Source organism: Lygodium microphyllum, chromosome 20 (genome assembly GCF_053477565.2).
Source record: "Lygodium microphyllum isolate KBCC chromosome 20, Lygodium_microphyllum_v1.1.10, whole genome shotgun sequence".
NCBI classification, from domain to species: domain Eukaryota; kingdom Viridiplantae; phylum Streptophyta; class Polypodiopsida; order Schizaeales; family Lygodiaceae; genus Lygodium; species Lygodium microphyllum.
The window spans coordinates 26,340,802-26,364,272 of NC_141154.1; the positions used below are offsets into that span (position 1 = coordinate 26,340,802).

The following is a 23,471-nucleotide window of genomic DNA, read 5'->3' on the forward strand; positions in this document are numbered from 1 at the left end:
TGATGGCCTATGTCATAGAAGTGGGAAACACCCCTTTTGCAGGATCCAAAATGCCGAAAGGTGTGGAGGAGGCCCTGAAATTCGTTCCCCTGTCCGAAACGTTTTCCTTGGGGAAATGGCTGCCACGTGGCGTTTCCCCTTGGGGAAACGTTTTGTGTTGCCCCGTTTTGCGACATGTCCGAAATGTTTTTGTTAAAACGTTTTCGTGTTGCCCTGTTTCGTGTGAGAATAATGATGTTAAAGTAATTATATTCATGTAAATAATCAACGTGAATAATGATGTTAATTGTGTTCATACCTCTTTCATTTAATTATTTTCTTTGCCGAATGCTTTAATCGTCATGTTTAATGTTCAAGGTTTTGTAGCATTGTCTTTAAAACTAATAATGTCAAATAGTATTTAAGATTTAATGTTTAATTGTTAAAAATGTTGGCTGTTTCTATCTGTTTTTCTGTTTTTCTCTTGGTTGCTGTTGCAGAAACATGTCGTGCACCAGGTCCGCAAACGTGCATTATTCCAAGATCGTTTCTGGCCATCACAGACTAGAGCAGGGACAGTTCATTTGTGGATGTGGAGTCATATGTTTCTCTCTCTCTCTCTCTCTCTCTCTACACACACACACACACACACACACACACACACACACACACACATATATCTCAGTCCATGTACTGGTAGACTTCAGTTATGAGCATAAGAAAGTTCAGACCTGTGACTGCCAGTAACAGCTCTCTCTCTCTCTCTCTCTCTCTCTCTCTCCCAGTCCACTTACCAACAGTCTTCAGTTATGGGCATAGCAGACCTGTGACCGCCACTAACAGCTCTCTAGAGCTCTTTCTCTCTCTCTCTCTCTGCCACAATTTATTTGCCGACAAAGTTACAAAATTCAGTTATGGCCATACAGCAGACTGAGGACTTCCTCTAATAGCCTATGTCACAACTCTATAGAAACAGAATTTGTATCCTTTTTCATTAATTTGTCTATATAATGATTTATTAAATTTATTTCCTTTGCCCTAATTAGATATAAAGAAAAGTGCATTGGAGCTGGCCACTGATGAGTGGTCACAGGTTATGGTGGACCCACGCGGTGGGTTAGAGAAAAGATAGTTCACACTTCCACCTATATGGCCCGATTGGGCGCCTGTGACCAGAACTCATGCATATCAGGGTTAGACTCGCACACGGAAAGGATTGATGCCTTGAAGTGTGGGCTAGATCCACCAGAACAGACAGTTACAATCAACAAGATGGCACGATCATGAACTGCTTGTATAATGTGCATGTGTGGGCTGAAAGCTTGAAATGCACATTTCTTTGCATAGGAAAGTCAGATGAAGATTCTGATACCGTTTTTGCGATGTACACGGAAAAAGCTTTCATATGACACCCATATTGGGGGGGTCCCTAAATTTTAGGAGATCCCTAAATTTTAGGAGCCTTGAATTAGCCTAAAAATGCTAGTCCTAAAAAATAGGGATGTCATTTTAAAAATAGTAAGTTCTATACTCTGACTGTGCTTACTAAATTTGGTTGTTTCTATTCTTGACAGTATTCAGCCCAAAAAGGAAGGCCATAGAGAAGAGACAAGTGTCAAGACACTTGTCACACAAGTTTCCAAGTGTCCCACCACTTGTCACATCTCATGACATGTGGCTGGACACTTGTCTTGTGTTACTCCACTTTCCCCTTTTGTACTAGCTCTTCCCTCTCCTATAAATAAGAGCTCGTTTTTCTTCATTCAGCATCATTTTTCTTTGCTGTAAACTGATGTACAGCACCCACAGATAGCCATAAACTTGCCCCATCCATCCCCATCATCATCCCCCACTTCTCCATTATCAAATTCCTCCATATTCCCTCTTCTATCACTGCTGTTTTACATGACAGTAAGCCTGTAAATTCATTACAACACCTCCTTCTCAAGCTCTTTCTTCTATTTTAGCAACAACGAGCAAGCCCTATCCATGTACTACTGTTCAACGATGGAGAAAGGCTGATTTCCCCTCTTTCTTCTCTCATACTGTAAAGAAATCAGTTCTTATCATTGCATAATAGATAATGCATGTGTGTTTGTACATCTTTGTATGATCTTGTGAGAGTGAGAATTACTTCTCCTCACTCTCAGGTTGATTGTAACTGAGCTCTTCCCTAAGGGACTTGGGTTGAGCAGAAATACATTCCTTCGGGGGGGGGTTGCCCATCTTCAATCCTCAATCTTGTCTCCATTACTTTTACATTTTTATGGCTGTAATTTTGTGAGTAATTTTCATTTTCAGCTTTAAGTGTTCATTCTTTTTTATATTAAACTATCATAATTGTTAAGTATACTACGTTGTTCGGGGCGTTTACAGTGGTATCAGAGCTTTGGCTCGGTCCTCACCCCAACACTGGTAGTGCTTACAATTATAAGTTTGTTTGTTTTCAGCCCTTGCATTGAGTGCTTGAGCATATTTTTTTTCTTAAGAATCTCAATGGATCAGTCGAGTGCTATCCTTCAAGCCATTCAAAGTCTTAGAGAGGAGAATCAGCAAATTCGTGAGCAACTTCTCAAACTAGAAAAAGTTGAGAATCCCAAAGAATTCAAGGAAAGAAGCCCATCTGTTTCAAGGAGACAAAGTCATACCAATGAAAGGAGCCGATCAAGAAGTCCAACTACTTCTAAGAGGCAGTCCCATTCTACTTCAAGACAAAGAAAGAGATCGCGTCGAAGCTCATCCTCTTCTTCAAAGTCATCTGGCGCCTACTCTGATGGACCCTCTTCTAGTGATGAAGAGTCACACCCTTCTCGTGGAAGGCCTCATCATCGTCAAGGGCGTCGATATTCTTCACCCTCGTCTCCATCTTCATCCACATCAAGCACTTCATCATCTTCAACCTCAAGATCCGGGCATGGACGAAGGCATAAGAAGAAGAAGAAGACTAAGTCACTATCTCAACTTGAAAATAAGATCAAGTTCAGTATGTATGATGGTTCCCGAAATCCTGATCTTCTTTTGAAGTTTATTCGTCAATTTCAAATTTTGTATGGTCGTGACAAATATAAAGAAAAAGAAAAGATTAAGTTTGCAGCTTTACATTTAACCGACTTAGCCCATACTTGGTGGACGGGATTGGAATATGATCATGCTGCCCCAAAATCATGGCGGTCCTTTGTTCGCATGATACAAAGCCAATTTCTTCCTGTTCATTTGAAAAGAGATGTAAAAATGGAATGGGATCGGTTTTGGCAAAGAAAAAATGAGTCACTTGGTGACTATACCAAGAGATTTTGGGAGCTACTTTTGAAGGTCCAACATTTCAAGAAGATCAGCAGTTCGGAAAAGCTTAGGAAGTTTCAAGGAGGTTTGCATTTTAAACTTCGTACTGCTCTTAATCATTATCATTGTTCTAGTCTCAGGGAACTCATTGACCATACTGAGACATGGGAAATGGAGCACAATGGCAACAAATCATTCCAAAAGAATGATAAGAAGAGAGTAGCTGACGATGAGGAGTATTCAGCCCCAAACGAAGGACAAAAACAGCGGTAAAAGCAGACATCAAATCAAAAGAAGATGAAGCCCTATGCACCTCCTAATCCTCCTCAATTTCGCTCCAATCTATACCCACAAGCAAAGCAACTTTTCGAAGAAGAAAAGCAACGTTTTATGAAAGAAGGGAAGTGCTTTAAATGTGGACAAACAGGCCACATAGTGAAGCAATGTCCAAACAAGAGACAAAGCAAGGTTTCTGACAACAAGTCTAAGTTGCCAGTGAAAATCAATGCTATCAGTGATGTAGTTGCAAACACAACTCACACTCCAGAGACGCGCAAATTATTAAAAGCTTGGGGACAGTTGTAAGGTAAGCAAGCACTATTCTTGATAGATCTTGGGGCGAATGAAAATATCATTTCCTTGCAATTAGCTAAAGAGCTTGGATTAAAGAATGAAGAGATGGACACTCCGGCAAAAGTTCGCCAAGCTTTAAATGTTGATGAAGGTGACACAGTGAAGACTGTGACACCCTACATTGGCAAGCTCAAGGTTTAAATTCAAGGTTACAGTGACGAAGATACCTTCTGTATCGGAGACCTTGATGGTTGCGATGTGTTTCTTGGCATGCCCTGGAATCATAGAGTAGATTCAACCATCTTCTCTCAGAAAAAGAAGATAGAACTCACCAACAAAGGCAAGAAGTACGAGATCCAAGCTGGAGTTTCTGGAGACACCATACCTATGGTAAGCCATATGCAAGTCTCTAGAGCAATTAAGGATTGTATTCAATGTTGTCTGCTTTATGTCACTGATGTAAAAGATAATATGAATGCTGAAAACCAAGAGCAACTTCAGCTCTTGGAAAAGTATAAAGATTGTTTTTCGGAAGATCTTCCTTATCAGCTTCCTCCAGAAAGGCCAGAAGACCATCATATTGATATTATCCCGGGCAGTTCTCCTCCTAATATAGCACCATACCGTGTGAGCCGTCCTCAACAAGAAGAAATTTGAAAGCAAGTCGAAGACCTACTCAACCGTGGGCTAATTAGGCCAAGTAGCTCACCATTTTGTTCACCGGTTCTTCTTGTTCAAAAGAAAGATGGCACATTCAAGATGTGCATTGATTATCGAGCCCTCAACAAAATCACTGTGAAGAATCGGTTTCCTATTCCCAGAATTGACGACATTTTGGATCGTCTAGGAGGCTCCAAGGTTTTCAGCCGCATTGATCTAAAGAGTGGTTATCATCAAATTAGGGTAGTATCACAAGATGTACACAAAACTGCTTTCCGCACTTCATACGGTCTTTATGAATTCTTGGTGGTTCCTTTCGGATTAACCAATGCACCAGCCACCTTTAATCGAATGATGGAGCGCATCTTTAGAGAGCATCGACAATATGTCGGTACTTTCTTTGATGATATTCTTGTCTTTAGCAAGAATGAAGAGGAGCATCATCAACACTTGGAAATTGTTCTACAATTACTACAACAAAATCAACTCTTGGTAAATGGTAAAAAGAGTGAATTTTTCATGCATAAAATAAATTACCTTGGGCATGTCATCTCTTCTGAAGGGATTCAGATGGATCCTGAAAAGATCAGGATAATCCAAGAATGGCCTCATCTTCATGATGTACATGAGGTGCGATCGTTTCTTGGCTTATGTTATTATTACCACGGCTTCATCAAGCATTTTGCACATATGATTTCTCCACTTCATGACCTTACAAAGAAGAAGATCTCTTTCCAATGGAAGGAAAAAGAGAAGGCAGCCTTCACAAGGCTGAAAACAGCTCTTACTTCTGGACCTGTTTTTATCATTCCAGATCTGGTAAAACCATTTGTGGTGGAAGCGGATGCTTGCGGTGATTGTATTGGTGCAGTGCTAAATCAAGAAGGCCATGCCGTAGCCTTTGAAAGCCGCCGTCTAAATGATGTGGAGAAAAGGTATGACATTTATGAAAAGGAGCTCTTAGCAGTGGTTTATGCTTTAAAGATATGGAAACATTATCTTTTAGGCAATGAATTCCTTATTAAAACTGATCATCAAAGCTTGAAGTATTTCAAGACTCAAAAGCATTTGAAGGAGAAACATGTAAGATGGGAAAATTTCTTGTCTATGTTTCATTTTCAAATTATGTACACTCCAGGGAAACAAAATGTAGTTGCTGATGCACTTTCTAGAGTGCCTCGCATTGCAACTATTACAGTGGCTCATCATGAAGATTTTCAAACGATGAAGAATACTTATGATGAAGATACTGATTTTGCAGCAATTTGGTCAAATTTACAGCAAGGAGGTTCTCATCCAGATTATTCCATCAAAGACGGTTACCTTCTCATGAACAATCGCCTTTGTGTCACTCTTCCTGTTCGACCAAAGGTGCTTAAAGAAAGTCATGAACCCCCTTATGCAGGGCATAGAGGGAGGGCAGCCACTCTGAGTGCAATTGAGTGCTACTTTTATTGGCCAACATTACGAAAAGATACACATAACTTCATTGAGGCTTGTCTGGTATGCCAAAAATCCAAATATGATAGGCAGAAGATTCCAGGATTGTTGCAACCTCTTCCAGTGCCCAAAGATCCATGGGAATCTATCCCAATGGATTTCATCTCAGGTATTCCAAGAACACCTCAAGGTCATGATATGATTTGGGTCATAATTGATAGATTCAGCAAACAATCATATTTTATTCCATGTCATAAAACATTGAAGTCCGCACAAACTGCAAGACTTTTCATTCAACATATCTTCAAATTACATGGTATGCCTTGTGAGATCATTTCAGATAGAGACTCCAAATTCACAAGTAACTTTTGGCGGGCTTTATTTGAGAATTTGGGAATCACTTTAAAGTTCTCCTCAGCTTTTCATCCTCAAACTGACGGCCAAACAGAGGTGATGAATCTCACTCTTTTGGATATGTTGAAAGCTTATGTTAGTGAACATAAGTCACAATGGGAGAAATATCTTCCATTAATGGAGTTTGCTTACAACAATACAGTGTACTCATCCACAGGGAAAGCTCCAAATGAAATAGTACAGGGTAAAGTGATTCCTCCTCCATATTCGCACTAAAGATAAGATTTTTGCTGCTGATGAGTTTGCTTCAGATTTAAAAACCGCAATGGATCAAGTTCGAGCCACTATCAAAGTTGCCCAAGAGCGACAAAAGAAGCAAGCAGATAAACGAAGAAGACCTTTGGCTTTTGAAAAAGGTCAATATGTCTTGCTAAAGTTTGATAAAAGCAAGCTCAAACAAGGTTCTGGTCAAAATTCATCTTTTCCAAAGCTCTCCAGTAGATACTTTGGATCCTTCAAAGTGATTAAGAAAATAAATGAAGTTTCTTATCGACTTGAGCTTCCTGCTCATTGGAAAATACACAACGCTTTTCATGTAAGCTTGCTAAAACCTTACATAGGACCAGAACCAAAGGAACCCATTACTGAAGATCCCCCAGAAGTTGAAGAAACAGAGCAACTCTTGGAACTTGAAAAGATTTTGTTTCTCAAGGATTGAACCACGAAAAGTGGCCTTGTGACACGAAAATTCTTACTAAAATTCAAGAATCTACCCACAACAGATGCACAGTGGGTAGATGAAAAATTCATGAAGGATTACCCAAACATTCTTCAGCCATATCAAGAAGCTTTTCAGCTGAGGACAGCTGAATAAAAGCCAGAGGGCTGTCACAACTCTATAGAAACAGAATTTGTATCCTTTTTCATTAATTTGTCTATATAATGATTTATTAAATTTATTTCCTTTGCACTAATTAGATATAAAGAAAAGTGCATTGGAGCTGGCCACCACTGATGAGAGTGACCAGAACTCACGCATATCAGGGTTAGACTCGCACAGAGAAAGGATTGATGCCTTGAAGTGTGGGCTAGATCCACCAGAACAGACAGTTACAATCAACAAGATGGCATGATCATGAACTGCTTGTATAATGTGGATGTGTGGGCTGAAAGCTTGAAACGCACATTTCTTTGCATAGGAAAGTCACATGAAGATTCTGATACCGTTTTTGCGATGTACACGGAAAAAGCTTTCATATGACACCCATATTGGGGGGGGGTCCCTAAATTTTAGGAGATCCCTAAATTTTAGGAGGTTCCTAAATTTTAGGAGTCTCAAATTAGCCTAAAAATGCTAGTCCTAAAAAATAGGGATGTTATTCTAAAAATAGTAAGTTCTGTACTCTGACTGTGCTTACTAAATTTGGTTGTTTCTATTCTTGACAGTATTCAACCCAAAAAGGAAGGCCATAGAGAAGAGACAAGTGTCAAGACACTTGTCACACAAGTTTCCAAGTGTCCCACCACTTGTCACATCTCATGACATGTGGCTGGACACTTGTCTTGTGCTACTCCACTTTTCCCTTTTGTACTAGCTCTTCCCTCTTCTATAAATAAGAGCTCGTTTTTCTTCAGTCATCATCATTTTTCTTTGCTGTAAACTCATGTACAGCACCCATAGATAGCCAGAAACTTGCCCCATCCATCCCCATCATCATCCCCCACTTCTCCATTATCAAATTCCTCCATATTCCCTCTTCTATCACTGCTGTTTTACAGGACAACTAGCCTGTAAATTCATTACAGCACCTCCTTCTCGAGCTCTTTCTTCCATTTTAGCAACAAGAAGCAAGCCCTATCCATGTACTGCTGATCAACGATGGAGAAAGGCTGATTTCCCCTCTTTCTTCTCTCATACTCTAAAGAAATCAGTTCTTATCATTGCATAATAGATAATGCATGTGTGTTTGTACATCTTTGCATGATCTTGTGAGAGTGAGAATTACTTCTCCTCACTCTCAGGTTGATTGTAACTGAGCTCTTCCCTAAGGGACTTGGGTTGAGCAGAAATACATTCCTTCGGGGGGGGTTGCCCATCTTCAACCCTCAATCTTGTTTCCATTACTTTTACATTTTCATGGCTGTAATTTTGTGAGTAATTTTCATTTTCAGCTTTAAGTATTCATTCTCTTTTATATTAAATCTCGAAAACAAGCGAATATCATAATTGTTAAGCATACTACGTTGTTCGGGGCGTTTACAGCCTAGCACAGTCCACTTGCCAACAAACTTCGGTTATGAGCTACAAACTCAGGACTGTTACTAACAACTCTCTCTCTCTCTCTCTCTCTCTCTCTCTCTCTCTCTCTAAGAGAGTGTAGAATATGACAAAGAGATTAAGTAATCATTACACCTCACTTGTGTCATCAAAAAAGTCAAAAGAAAATAATGCAACAAGGGTATCAAGAATACTATAAATATGCAATCGGGCTTTACCTAAGCCATCTTCTAAGTATTCAATCAATCATTATCTATCTAAGCATCCTAGCCTTCAAGGAGATACCTCTCTCTCTCTCTCTCTCTCTCTCTCTCTCTCTCTCTCTCAGCCCAAGCGTTCTCTTCCTCTCACAAAATGAATCCCGAAGCTGCCGAAACTTTTCTTAATGAGACTAGTGTGGAGAAGGAGAGAACCCAAGCTGACTATTGGTGGGATCAAGTCCAAATCCTATGCAAGTACAATAGTAAGAAAGGTGGTGCTAGGTGGTAGAGAAGGAGAGAACCCAAGCCGACTATTGGTGGGATCAAGTCCAGATCCTATGCAAGTACAATAGTAAGAAAGGTGGTGCCAGGTGGTGGATGTGCCATTACTGTGGCATTGAAAAAGGTGGATCGGTAGAAAGGGTGAAATCCCATCTACTTGGTCTCAATGGATGTGGGATCAAGGCTTGCTCCAAGATCCCTATGGAGGAGTGTGCTCGAATGGAGAGAGCACAAAACGTTTCCAGAATCGAAACCTACTCGAAATCCCTTTGCTATTTCAGTGTCAAGGCAACCCACTAGTTCAACCTTGGGACCTCATGCACATGTAGAACGAGGGAGCCAATCTTCTTTCTCAGTTGGTAGTGCTTTTAATACACATGGAGCTGCAACAACTTCTCAACCAGCCTCTTGAGGTAAACAGAACACACTGTTTACTTCTTAGCATCCCCAACGCAAGGCACAAGTTGATGCAGTAGTGGCTCATTTCTTTTATTCTTGTGGAATTTCTTTTAATGTTGCATGATCTCCTTTCTTTAAGGAGATGGTGACAGAGATTGCTCGATTTGGGCCCACCTATATACCTCCCACATATGATGCATTGCGGGAAAACCTCCTTGAGGATGAGGTGTCAAGCATTAAAGAGGCCATAGAACCAATAAAGAAAAAGTGGAGATCGTGTATTGCTACTAGGTGATTGGTGGCATTCTTTAGGAGTGCTTGCAGCTTGTCGCAACAAAGCACTTAATATTAAGTCCACAGAATGTGGTCCATGGCAAAAGATAGCTCTCGTCTTATGTGCGCTTTGGAGTGAGGTTGTGGAGTATGCGGGTCCACAAAATGTTGTGCAATTTGTATCAGATGGAGAGGCCACTAATAGAGCAGCATGTGGCTTGTTGGAAAGCAAGTACCCTAGCATCACATGGAGTCCATGTACGGCACATTACCTTAACAATTTGTTGAAGGACATTGATTCTTTGCCATGGGTAAAAAGCATTATCACTACAGGTAAGGAAATAGTGACATTCATCACTTGTCACCATTTCTCATTGGCACTATACAGGAAGTTTGCAAAGGAGTTATTAAAGTATGTAGAGACCAAATTTGCATACAACATTCTAATGCTTTGCCGTTTACGTAATATGAGACCGGCATTGAAGGAGATGGTGGCTAGTTTAGAATGGGAGGGTTGGCCTACGTCTCGCACAGCTTTGGCACCCTTGTATAGTCCCATACATCTCGAGAATACTCTAACTTCATTTTTGTCAGCAAACTTTTAATGATGTGGTGTTTTGGTATCTATAGGCAAATCCTCTTCATTATCATCCTCCTCATCATGTGCATCTTGCATAGTCCCATAATCCTCATTTTTGTCAGCTATGGCACACTTTTAATGATGTAGTGTTTCCGTTTTCCCCTGCTCAAAATTTGATGTTTCCTTTTTTCGGTTTCCCTTTCTATGCATGCTTTCACAAATTGCATGCTTGCTAAATAGGCCTCACTCTCTATTTGCTGCTTGAAAGGAGCACACATCTTATGGCATAGTCTATTTCCAATTGCAGACCCATTGAAGGTCATATAAATTGCAATTGCAGCTTTGCCTCAATAAAGATTTGCTAATGTACTAGCACCTATGCCAATAGCCTTTTGCACTTGATGCATTGTCTCTAGTAGGCATCTCATCTTTCCAAAATGAGCCAAACCTTCAAATGTCAAAAAATTCGTATGCGACTTGCAAGAAGAGGATGAAGGAGTACATGTCTAGTTGTGTGGCTAAGGGATATCCATATATCTAGCTCCACCCAGTCATAACCGGTGGATAGCGTATATCATACATCTCAAAAGTGGATGCAGCAATGGAAGCATGAAAGAATGTTGAAATAGACTGCTGAACACAAGACAAAAGAGAGAGAAAAGAGAAAACACAAGAACACTGCAAAAGAAGAGATCTTGGAGATGTGCTTGGAAAATGGAATCCATATACCAAACACGAGACAGCCACGTACAATAGTGAGTCACTGGTTGTGTGGACACTGGCACCAGCTCCCTCTCTCCACCACAGGGCATGCATTGGATTTGCAAGTGATGAAATGATGCGAATGTGGAGGAGGAGCCTGAATAAATAGGCCAAAAAGAATGCAAATAATGCATCAGGTCGGCCAGCAATAAATGCCAGAATAGTCATCATAATGACCATTGAAAATGCTTAATAAACTCGGTAATGCCCGGCATAGCCCAGACTCACACATGAGCTGACTAGACTGCTAATAGTCTCTCTCAGATCATGGGTGATCTGAAAGAATATAATGATACAATGAGGATGACTCAGCATAGTCCATACAACAAAGACCACCAAAATAGGACCATGGATTCTGATAATAGCTAATGAACATAATTAACTCTATTGATTGGCGAGCTAAAATTAGCACATTGTTCCGCAAGTATTGTAGCATTTCATGGCCTAACTTATTACTTTGCTGCATTGTTTGAAATGCTCTCTCTCTATGTGTGTGTGTGTGTGTATAAAATCCCTTAACAAGATAGAAAACTCTCTGAACCATGTGATACCATGATTTAATGTTGCTTGTCGTAGAATTTGAGATGTTTTTTCCACATCCAATGCTGGTAGCACTTTTGAAACCTTGCACCATTCTTGTCATGCCATATCGGCTCCAAACTGGAAGAATTATTCCCTCAACCATAGGTATAAGAGTAAGGTTGCATCGTATAGAAGAAGAACCTTTTGTTTTGCTTGTCATAAATTGCCCAATAGAACATACCCATTCCCTTTAAAAATGGGATGGTATGGTGTGCCTGCCCTTCCTCTACAAGTAGCTGAGATTCATCCAGAAGGTATAGTGCTATCCATGTGATGTTCGTACTATGATGCTCGTACATGCATCACAACTTCATTCATGGCACCTTCCATGCTTTTTGCTAGAATCTTTTTCTTAATTTCTGAGGGAAGATATGAAAAGGGTTGGACATACATAACTTCAGAGACTGTGCACGCATTCATGAATTGCCCATGTGCTAAATAGGCCCCACTTTCTATTTGCTGCTTGAAAGGAGCACAAATCTTATGACATGGTCTATTTCCAATCATAGACCCATTGAAGGATTCTCATGGGGAGTATCTACGTTTCTTAAATTGGGGTGGCTCCATGGCCCATACCTGGTTATTCTGCCTCTTGGTATACACTCTATCCCATAGTTTTTATCAGACGTGTCTGATTGGCCAATTAGACTTATGAAAACGTATGAAATCAGGAGTATGAAATCCTTTTTCATACTGACATAATTTTGGGGGGCAAAATGGGCTGAAAAAAGCAGTAAAGATCATGATTTTGGCAAAAAGGCTATAGCCTGGCAAAAGGCAGAAAAAAACCCTTTTGGATTTTATGGCAGTCTTTTTTGACCTATCTATCCTTTTTTGGATTTCTCACTTAGTAGGCAGTAGCTATTAGTGCTTCAATTGTGTCTGGACTCAAATGATTGGAAATGAGATTCTGAATTTGTTTTGGTAGATTAATGTTGTGTCTTCATCATCGAATGCTTTACTCGTAGACTACAATTATTGAAACAATGGAATTTTAGCTTTCATTCAGCTTGTTAGCTTAGTTACTCAATTTAATATAAAATACTAGACTTGGATACATTTTTACTGTATTTAACAATTAAAATTAGGGCAATGTATGATTCAGCCCCAAGGTGTGAATCATACTCCAATCATATTTTCATACCATCTGTGTATGATGTATGATTTCCGTATGAAAAAACTATGCTCTATCTTGTCTCCTTATTGCAATCTCTGCAGCCTCATTAAGAGGGGGGGAAATCAGCGGAGCTGAGGGAGTAGTTTGAAGCTTTATCCATCTCTTCCACACTCCCTAATTGCAAGTTTTTGCGCTGATAGCATTGAAGCGTCCACCAAGGATTGAAATTGCACATGAGACACAACACAAGCCGCACCCACATAAAAGAAACCACAAGGAAGTGGATATCAAACTAATCTCCCAGCCATAGAGCCAAATGGGCTCACTTCTAAGCTTGGAACCAACAACATAACGAATCACACTCACACTACAATGGCTGGCTTCCCATACCACCATCACACCATTTGGTATATGGGCGTGCGCCATGATAGCCATAGGGCCTAGAATCAAAATGGTGATGTGGACACATGGGCCTTGAGTTCTATAAATAGAACTCAACCACCCTAACCCTAAGGCGCTCCTAGTGCACTCACAGTGCAAGAGCCTTTTTTTGTCCTCATTGGATGTGTTCACACCTAGTTACTGGGTGACCCAAGATTGTGACCAATCCTGCATGCACGAAGGATGCAATTTGCAAATCTCATGGTTGATTGTGTTTGGGAATTTCTATTGGTTGGGTAGACTACCTTCCTCTCCAATACCCTCTACTTTCATGAAGGTTTCAACTGGATAGCCAAAGTATGCTGCTTTTTCGACAGATGCTCTTATGGTGGTTCTGTGTAGAGACATGGAGATATATCATATGATTTCTACTTTACATGGTTTCAGTCACATTATTGACAGGCCTGCAGGTTGGAGGACATCGGAGGGAGATCTGTAAGTTAGATTGATGGAATTCTACTGTACTGAAGTATGGGACTAATTCATCCTTTCTTCATGGCCATGGATCAGTATTATTTATGAATCTATGTGGAACAAAAGAGATTCAAACATCACAAGGGGGCTCGCACGTTCAGGGTTTTGATGTGAACAAATGGCAGATAATGATTGAGATAGCTGTAACCAGCTTAGGGGCTCCCTTTAACTGCAATCTTAGAAGTTTAAACATAGTGTTTAAAAGATAACAGAAAAGCTTAGCTCTTGAATGTATTTGTTGGTTTTTTATGGTCTTTGGACTCTGTGGTACCTTGTCCTCGTATGGTCTTTGAATGTATCTGTTATTCATGGTTGCCTTTTTCTTTTTTTTTTGGAGATAGGTATGTTTCCAAATCACATTCCGAACCCAGAAGATAAGGATGCTATGTCTGCTCTTAGAAAAGCTGTTCTTGACAAAGGGGCCGACTTGGGAATCATTTTTGATACTGATGTGGATAGGTTTGCCAAGATTGCTAGGTTTTTCATTTGTTGGGCTGTTTTCCTTGTGGCAATGAGTAAACTCTTTGATCTTGTTATCAAGCAGAGCAGCAGCGGTAGATTCCAGTGGGAAGGATATGAACCGGAATGGCTTGATTGCTCTTTTATCAGCCATTGTCCTTGCAGAGGTTTGAGTTTTATGATCATCATAACTTGAAAGTATGATTGCAAACTTGTATGGCCATTGTTGTGATTCCAAAAGAGGGTCTCAACCTAATTGTTGGTTGCAGCATCCAGGGACAACTATTGTGACTGATAGTGTTACATCAGATGGGCTAACTACCTTCATAGAGAACAAATTGGGTGAGTTAAAATCATTCAACTATTGTGCAGTAGACTGAATTAAACATTTCTTCTACCAAGTTGTAGATAGATCCATTCTTGGAACATTGCTTAACATTTGGTCTGCATTTAGGTGGGAAACATCATCGTTTTAAAAGAGGATACAAAAATGTCATTGACGAAGGCATTCGTCTGGTGAGTTCTCCTTCCTGGGGTAAGCCTGAGTATACCTTGTGGACAGCAAATAGATGTAGTAGTAGTAGAAAAGATCAAAGCAATCATTGGTGGAGGCAATAATTGGTGGTGCAATGTCCGGTCCCATATCGTTCCATCTCATATCTTTTATGAATAAGTTTTGTTTTAGGATTATGTATCAAGTTAAAGCAAATGAGGTGGGATAGGTCCAAGCATCACTATATAAGATCACTATCCATGTTTTTCTAACCTATGTGTAAAGATATCTATCTATTCACAGTTTCATTAGCAGCACGTGCGTATGTCCTCTCTTGGTTGTGAGCCCTATCACCGAGTCAAGGGGTGTGGAGCTTTGGCAGTTTAATCTTGTCATTGCCATCTCTCCCTCCTCTCTGTGATTTCATGTCCAGCCAACATGAATGACCTGCTGCCATCATTGCCATCATCCTCATCATGGCCAGAGACAGTTGCTGCTGTTCGTGGTGTTGCTGATGGACAGACTGCTATTGGGGTTGTGTTTTGCTGGCCTACTGCTTGTGGCTGTCATTCTCATTGACATGTTGCTAGTTTGCTGCCCATAGAGCCTGCATTTAATCCTGGAGGATGTTTTCATCACTTTCTCTAGCATGTCCAGCTTAGCATCCACACTTGCCATCTGTCTGCAATGTTACTCTGTTTTTCGCCCCCTCTCAGGTGTGCAGAGACATGCAGGGTTCAGATGATCCAGTGCAGGCAGGTTGGGTCCAGGGGATCCAGTGCAGGGCAGGATTTTTAGGGTGAAAGGGGGGAAACAGAGCGGGCTGAGGACAGGGCTAGGGCGAGGTCGAAATAGGGTGGGGCAAGGGGGGGGGGGTAACCAGGACAAGTGAAGCAAAATAGGGTGGGGCAAAGGCGGGGTGCACCAGGCTAGGGTGAGCATGAGGGCAAAGGCAGGGTGCGTTCAGGGCGGGTCGTAGTTTACATGAGGGGGTTTTGTGCAGTGTGGGGGTGGGGTGGGGTAAGACAAGGTGGGGTGAGGGCGTTATGCAGAGTGGAGGGGGAGTGGGATAAATCAAGGTGGGGTGACTTGCAGGGTAAGATGAGGGTGGGATGAACCAGTCGGGGGTGAGGGCAAGGGCAGAGAGAGACAGCACAGAGTGAGGAAAGAAATAAATATATTTTTATGTCTCCAAAAAGCCAAAATGGCCTATGAGACAAAGAAGTGAGTACATCTGACCATGTCATCTTGACCAGAGAATAGCAATGAAAATGAAAACGACTAACTATGACTATTGCAAGTATAGGCTACCATTGTGCATGAGAGAGAGAGAGAGAGAGAGAGAGAGAGAGAGAGAGAGAGAGTTCTAAGTTATGTTGTCTTCAAAGGATATATGAGCTAGCTGTTGGAAAGCTTTCTGAGTGATTTTCCATTGGAAGGTATGGCCTCGTTTGATAGCCTGCTTCTTAATGTGTAGACGGTGGCATGACAATATGGGATTTGCCATGCTTTGCTTACAAGGCAGCGTTTGCATGCTACAGAGGACAGCCTGGGCTTGGTTCTTTTGCTGTTTGATTCTCTGCATGATACTTTCTTGATCTCATCATTGGCAAAGCTGGCGGAACTTATACAATGTTTTCAGCTGTGGTCTTATGAGCAAGCTAAGCTTTGGTATTTGATTGATGGCCTTCGGGATAGTTCTTGCTAGGCTTATAATTTTTTTCGAGCCTTGCATGCTTCCCCTGTGCAGGAAAATATGGTGAGGCTGCAAAATGCAGAGGATCATATGGTTATAGACTCCCAATCTATTGTATGTATGTGCTGAGACTACTTTGTAAATCTCTTAACTTTTGTAAAAGAGCGCCGGGCTCTCACCCGTGCAATTTGTAAATGTAGACCGGTGGTGGAAAGGAATCTAGGAAGATAGAAGGACAATTGAAAAAGGGGCCTAGGCTACGGCCGGCCATGTAAAAAAGGGGAAAAGGGGATGACCGCCCAAAAGGGATTTAGGGTTTTGTATATAAAGTTGAAAAGTGAATGAGAAGCTCATTCTTGTGTGTGGCCAAAAGTAGCTCTCCTCTTCTTCTTCTTCTTCTTCTTCTTGCTTGCTTGAGCTTGTGCTTGAGAGAGGGAGTGTGAGAGTGTGAGGGAGTGAGGTGTTCTAAGGTTGCTCGTGCCCGTGCAGTATTTTGTGCCTCGGTCAAAGATCAGGTTCCGCAGGATATGCAAGATAGCTTGGAGGTTGATATTTGCGAGGGTGAAGTTATGGATATTTTGTTGCATTTGCCTTGCGATAAAAGCCTTGGCTAGGATGGTATCACCAATGAATTCTTCGAAACTCATGCATCCCTTTAGGCCAAACCACTTATAGCCATGTGTTAGCAGGTGTGGGACTCTGGCAATATGCCTTCATCATGGAAAGAAGGGGTCATTAAGTTGATTCCTAAAGTTTCCTCCCCTTCAAAACTTGCACATTTGAGACCCATGGCCTTCATGGGCACAATGTATAAGATCTTTGCAAAGGTATTGGCAAATTGTCTTCATAAGCAAGTACTTGGTTTGGTGCATCCTCATCAGTATGGTTTCATGAAGGGTGGGAACATTTTGAACAATATCGTGAATGCCCAAATGGCCATCGATTATGCACAACATACACAGCAAAAGGTGGTCATGGTACAACTAGACTTGGAAGAGGCCTTTGATTTTCTAGAATGGTCTTTTCTTGTGGATCTCATGCAAGCCATGGGCTTAGGGCCTTGTATGTGGAGGTTGATCTATACTATCAGTGTGGGGGCTACATCTTGTGTTATGCTCAATGGTGGAGTTGCTAAGCCCTTTTCCCTTGCACACTTGGTTCGCTAGGGCTGCCTCTGAGCCCTCTTCTTTTTGCACTTTCTACTCACCCCATTCTTTCTATGTTGTCACATCTTGCTGATATGGGAAAGCTGGCTGGTTTATCTCTTCCTTTGTCCCATCATTTTGTTGCTCAAGCGCTGGCTGATGACACCTTCATGGTTCTGAAAGCGGATGCTTTTAATCTTCGCAAAGCTTTGGATGTTTGGAATTTGTTTGGACATGCATCGGGTCTCCGTATGAATGCTGCCAAATCATCTCTTACTGCTTCCATGGGCTCCAATTTGTCGGATTTGTGCATGTTTCCAAAATTACTCACGAGATCTGAAAAATAGTCCAGTATGTTCAGGGGTTGTATCATCATGGATTTTGAAGATGAGAACATAGTATCTTGCATTAAAGGGAGGCTTACTTTACTTCTCTGATGACAGAATTCTATTGGACAAGAATGCCATCTTGCTATTGAGACAAGTGGCCATGGGGCCTTAAAGGAAAACCACTGGCTTGATGATGGTGCTTATCTAATGGTGAGTTTATGTACCCTCAACAGTAACCAATTATGATGTAATATTGCTGCTGATTTATAAGTGGCGATGCCAGCTGTGGCATTATAGCAGAATGGTTCATGCTCAGATTCATGCACTGGTGTGTAGTGCAGGTGAAATTATTAATCAAAATGGCAGCTGCAAAAGCAGCTGGAGAAGGTGTAGGTAGCAAAGTCCTTACCAACTTAACCCAAGACTTGGAAGAAGCAGAGGCTGCTGTAGAGTTGAGATTCAAGATTGACCAAGGACATCCTGAGCTGGGTGGTGGGTAAGTGGATGTATTTGAATGTTGAGTCATAAAAGTGGCAGCAGCATAATGGTATGTGTTTTTGAAATGTTGTATACAGTTCTTTCTTTTTGCTTCAAATATCAAGCCATTAGTGTACTTCTGAATGCATGGTTAGTCACGTGAATTCCAAACTGAGCCCATATGTTATATCACAGACATTTCCGGGAATATGGAGAGAAGGTGTTGAAGCACTTGGAAACTGTTGCTGGAACAGACACAAATCTTAAGAAGGCTCCTGTAAACCATGAAGGGGTAACCTATCTCGTGAAATTGAAAGAGTCATTAGTGATTACTGACTGCTTTTTGAATGTATTCTGATGCATACAGTACATTATATGATTTCACATTTCAGGTAAGAGTTTCAGGTTATGGAGGTTGGTTCCTTTTGAGACTTTCTCTGCATGACCCTGTTCTACCCTTGAACATTGAGGTAATGTAGTTACTTTGTTCTTGAGCATTTTGCAAAATGTTATATGCAGTCAAATATAGAAAGTTAGCGCGGTCTTGCTACTCAGATTGATACCTTGAAGCTAGATGTTGAAGCTTAGTGGAAATATGTTTAAGCAGTTGTATTTCAATTTACCATTTGTTAGCATTACTGGTTAGAACATGTGCTATTACAATGGCGTGGTGACAAGGGAGTTCTTCTTTCAAAAACTATCCGTAGTTAAGTCAAGTGGCCCACTTTTAGACTTGCTAATAGCTGATTTAGTTCAGCTTAAGTTCACTTTTTTGCCTAAACTTTATCTTTCTTTTTAAAGCAAAATCTTGAGAGAGGTATAGCTTTTTGGATTTAAAGTAGTGCAAGGATCTCTTGTTAGAAACAAAAGGGCAATGCTGCAATGCATGCTAATGTCAATTATCTAGGTTGTAGCTTGCACTCCAAGCCCTCTAGCATTGTTTAGAGCATACTGTGCTAGTGCCTATAGTATTGACGTTTAGATACTGCATTATTCCAAATGGTCGGGCATTATTTTGTTTTAGCGCATCTCATCCTGACATTAGATACTACATGAAAATATAATCTCAAACAAAATTTGAGTCAACTTTTATGTCCCTTGTCCTTATCAATTCTTTATCTATGCCTTTATTGCCTTCTTCTACACACATGAATTATGATGCTAAGCTTTGCATCATCCCAGTCCCATCCTGTCCCCATCGTGTCTGAGGCCCATCCCCAATGAGTTGGTTTACATTTGATCATGGGAGATACCAGTCTCCTTGATAAATTTTTTTGCAACACTCTTTTTCTTCCAACCTCTTCAGATCACCACACTTCTAACACGCCTTTGGTGTTTGCACCCTATCTTCTCTCTTGCTTGAGTAAACTCATCTCCATCTACCCTTCAGGCTTTTTTACTGTAGCAAACCGATGTTTGTGCCCTACTTGCTCGAGCAAACATTTTCCTTTTTCTTGAGAAAGCCCATCTTTGTTGCTCTGCTTCAGCTTCAGCTAACACAATCGCACCTTCACTCACACCACCTTCAGTCTGCTCCAGCAGCTACTTCTCCAGCAAACATGCAAGCTGCTATTCATTCAACCTCCAGTGACACTAAGTCAATCATCTTCTTCAATGATCGCTTCTATCCAGTCCCCCAGGCCTCTTGGTCTACCACTCTCACTTTGTTTCCCGTCTCACCTCCCCGATGGTTGTGCCTACTCCACTCACTGCCACAAAGAGAACTTTTGCTGAAAACAAGCAAGTTTGGCAAAGCATTGCTGACTTTCGTTGCGTGAGTATGAGCTGCTATTCAAGGTTCTAAAGTGAATCAGGAGAAAGCAACCGAATCCCATCTGGTGAATTCATTTAACAAAGGTCATAGGCTTGGGCTGAAGATTAAGAATGCTTGATTCAAGAAACAGTGAAGAAAAGATAGCTAGGATCTTAAGTTTTCATAACGACTTTTTTGGATATTTCTGATAGCTAACAGAGTTTATGATGTAGTTAACCAGTGCAGAAAGTTGTTTTATATATGCATGTTGATTTGAGTATGACATCCCAACCATGCCTAGTTTCAGCAAAACAGAAAAAGCCTCTGCATGTAAGTCCATGATGGTTAGGATCTGAAGCCTTCACATACACATTCTCATGGACTAGGATTGCTCAGGCTCACAGTCTTAGTATTGGTTAGTCCACATGGATTTCGGTTGTAACTTTTTTAAGTGAAATTTTCCAAGCAGAATGTTTTGCACATGCCCTACGCCAGTTTACATGGACTTTGGCAGTAAGCTTGTTTAAAGTGAAAATTTCAAAAATGCTGAATAGTGCCCACATCCTGTGAACATGGTCAGTAGCTAGACTTGCAGTACGTGTCCACTTTAGGAATGTAACACTTGCATTTGTAAATTTGTCATGGCATCTATATATCTGGAATCATTTCAAGCAATTTAAGGTGTCTCTTGTTACTAGTTTGATTAAATACTCATGTGTCCGTGATGTTGAGCACTAGTATGCAGGCTAGCTCAGATAATGATTGCCTTATTGTTTAAACCAAGAGTCAGCCATCTTGGTGGTACAAATTCTAATCCTGAAATGCTCTGACCAGTATAAGTTCTCCGTTGTCAAGTACAAGGCTAAGAACTGGGCGATTCTATAAAAGTAGCATATTTAGTCTCTTTTTATGTCCAACCACTATCGTAGCTCGAGCTCTATTCACTATTATGAGCTTATGCAAAAAAACTTGAAGAAGAAAACAGACAATGATATCCTAGTAGGTGTAGGATTTTTCTGAAAGGATAGTGCTTAACTTCTGAACCGATTTGCCAGGCACATTCATCTGAAGCTGCTGCCAACATTGGGAAAGTTGTACTCTTTGCAGTGAAAGATTTCAAAGCCCTAAATACAGAGCCACTAGAGAAATATCTTGCATCTCTGAGATGACACAACGATCTTGCAGTTTTGACAGTGTTTGAACCAGGTAATGGCATTACCAAATTCCCCCGTGAGAGAAGAATTAGCACCCAAGAGTTCTTGAACAGAGAGTCTGATAGGAGCAGAATAAACCAGTAACAAAATACAAACAGCGGTTAAGAGTGGAACAAACCCAAGGTTATTGTTGAGGAACTTCCAAATTTGAGGGAAAAGGGTTAAACCTGGCATTTCAGTCATGTAAGTAATACAGAACTACCAAAAATATGACCAAGTAACAATTATTCTTGAATTTAAAGATTTCCGTATTGGCTCCCAAAATCTGTGAATAGAAAGAAATTCCAACCGGTTTTGAAACATGCGAGAATGGGATGTTATCATAACAGCTAGCTTGTATTACCTTGCTCAGTATGACCCACAAGGTGGTCATTCACTATTGTTTTTATGGATTAAATAAGAATGTGTATGAAATTGCTTTAAAACAACAATCAGCTGTTGATGACATTTGACACATACAAGCCTTCCGTAGAATGTGGCATCTCTTATTAAATGTTCGGAAGTTCTTGTACAAAAATGTCCTCAAGGGCATACTGCTATGATTTTTGGACTTCGATGGTGTAGGGGGTTGAATTACTCTTAAGGTAATTGGACATGGACTTTGATGGTACGGGCTGAATTACTTCCAGGTAACTAGACATGTGGCAAAAGCAAGAGCATTAAAGAGTTGTTTTAATGAGTGCTTGCAAGCGTTGGGTCTTCAAAGCGAAGTCTAGAACACAGCACCATGCCAAACCTTTTGGAATTTACATGCATGTTTAGCAATCTTTGGCTTTTTCAAGAACATTTTCTACAAGACTTGTGCAGCTGCAAATGTCTAGACATGATACAGCCAATTGTATAGATGCAGAATGCAATGTGAAGGACCTTGATGTTGCTCAGTGGAATTTCAGATGCTTTAATCAAATAAAAAGGGTGTGACTGCAGCTTAGAAGTGCATCAATAATCAATTAATAGTATGGTGATACGAGAAGAGAGAGAAGTTGACCTAGGAATTGAAATCCTTGCATTTAAGAGTGAGTGGTACGACAATGGTTCCATATTAGTGGTACGACAAGAGCCAAGTGTAAATTATGGAGCTACATTTGGTTGAGAGACCTAGACGCTCCTCATGAGGGTCTTATCATGGAACATTTGTGGCTTTGATGGAAGTTCATTTTGCTTAGGACATGACGATCTTCATAAAGCATTGGTTGGAGGGTTAGATAATTTCCTTGTGCTATAAGAGCACCACCTCTTAGAGAGGATTTCCTAATGCAGTGGTTGTTGCCAAGGAGAAGTTTCACTTAGTAGGCTCCTGTTGTGGGTGCCTTAGAGATTCAAATAGAGGTGTATATTTGTGCGGAGAGCAAGTAGCTATGTGCAATTGAGGATTGTGGCATGCCAATCTTAGGGGATATAAATCATCTGTGCCCCTACTAACCAGTAAGAGAAGCGAGTTTGGACCACCCTCACTTATCTACTACCCTAGGTTGATCATTGGATAGGGGAGGGGCTTTGGCATGGTGGAGGCTTTGACGGATAGAAGGGGCAAACACACAATATTAGGGGAGAGTAGGTAGCATGGGTGGATAGGACCCTTGGGTTACGATAGATTTTGATAGATTAGGGGAGAGCTAGGAAATTGGGGCTAGGAGATTCTCCCAAATTGATAGATTCCATGTGGATTAGGCTTGTGACATGGGAGGCTTAATTAGGATTGTGTTTAGGAACACTTTCTCAAACCATGTATCAATGCAGTGAGTTCTTTTGGGGGGACTCCTGGGAGGCATTACCAATATCAATGCCCCTATTCACCTATATGATGATGAGGACCTTAGAGAGGCCATTACTAGGATTTGGAGGCTAGGCCTTCTTTAGTTGGCACGGTATTTAGGGACTTGGATTAGTGCTTGTAGAAGATTAATTCTTTCTTCAAAGAGGATGTAAAAAGTAGGAGAAAGGGCCTCTTGGAGAGAGAGGGGGTTGCTAGAGCTTCATTAGTAGCACTTGAGAGAGAGGAGTGGTAGTTATGTTGCAGGTGGATGCATGTCACCAAAGCAAATGTAGATGCTATGGAGGTACCATGCTCAAGCTTGGTTCTAGACATAGGTAAGAAATAGGTTAAAGATAGACTTCTTCAGCACTATAGATCCTAAACACTCTAGACAAAGTGCTACGAGACCGAGGAGAGTAGATGGATCACTAGCCCAAGTGCCCCGTCAAGTTGGGTAATTGGCTATCGACTAT

The 23,471-nt window shown here is 41.0% G+C and overlaps 1 protein-coding gene across 4 annotated transcripts in view; it reads left to right on the forward strand.

Annotated features, from left to right (window-relative positions):
• The window catches only part of LOC148018763 (phosphoglucosamine mutase family protein), a 54,083-nt gene extending 32,407 nt beyond the window's left edge, over positions 1 to 21,676 (forward strand). For 2 of the 4 annotated variants that reach the window (XM_087701075.1, XM_087701074.1), the window contains 9 exons: positions 14,018 to 14,135; positions 14,221 to 14,302; positions 14,405 to 14,477; positions 14,590 to 14,651; positions 17,913 to 18,008; positions 18,140 to 18,294; positions 18,471 to 18,567; positions 18,668 to 18,745; positions 21,084 to 21,674. In XM_087701075.1, the coding sequence (XP_087557201.1) occupies positions 14,018 to 14,135; positions 14,221 to 14,302; positions 14,405 to 14,477; positions 14,590 to 14,651; positions 17,913 to 18,008; positions 18,140 to 18,294; positions 18,471 to 18,567; positions 18,668 to 18,745; positions 21,084 to 21,197 (875 nt within the window). In that variant the 3' untranslated portion in view covers positions 21,198 to 21,674. Of the gene's footprint in view, positions 1 to 14,017; positions 14,136 to 14,220; positions 14,303 to 14,404; positions 14,478 to 14,589; positions 14,652 to 17,912; positions 18,009 to 18,139; positions 18,295 to 18,470; positions 18,568 to 18,667; positions 18,746 to 21,083 lie in introns of all 4 variants that reach the window. The other 2 variants (XM_087701071.1, XM_087701072.1) reach the window with 2 other exon arrangements.
• The last annotated feature ends 1,795 nt before the right edge of the window (positions 21,677 to 23,471 follow it).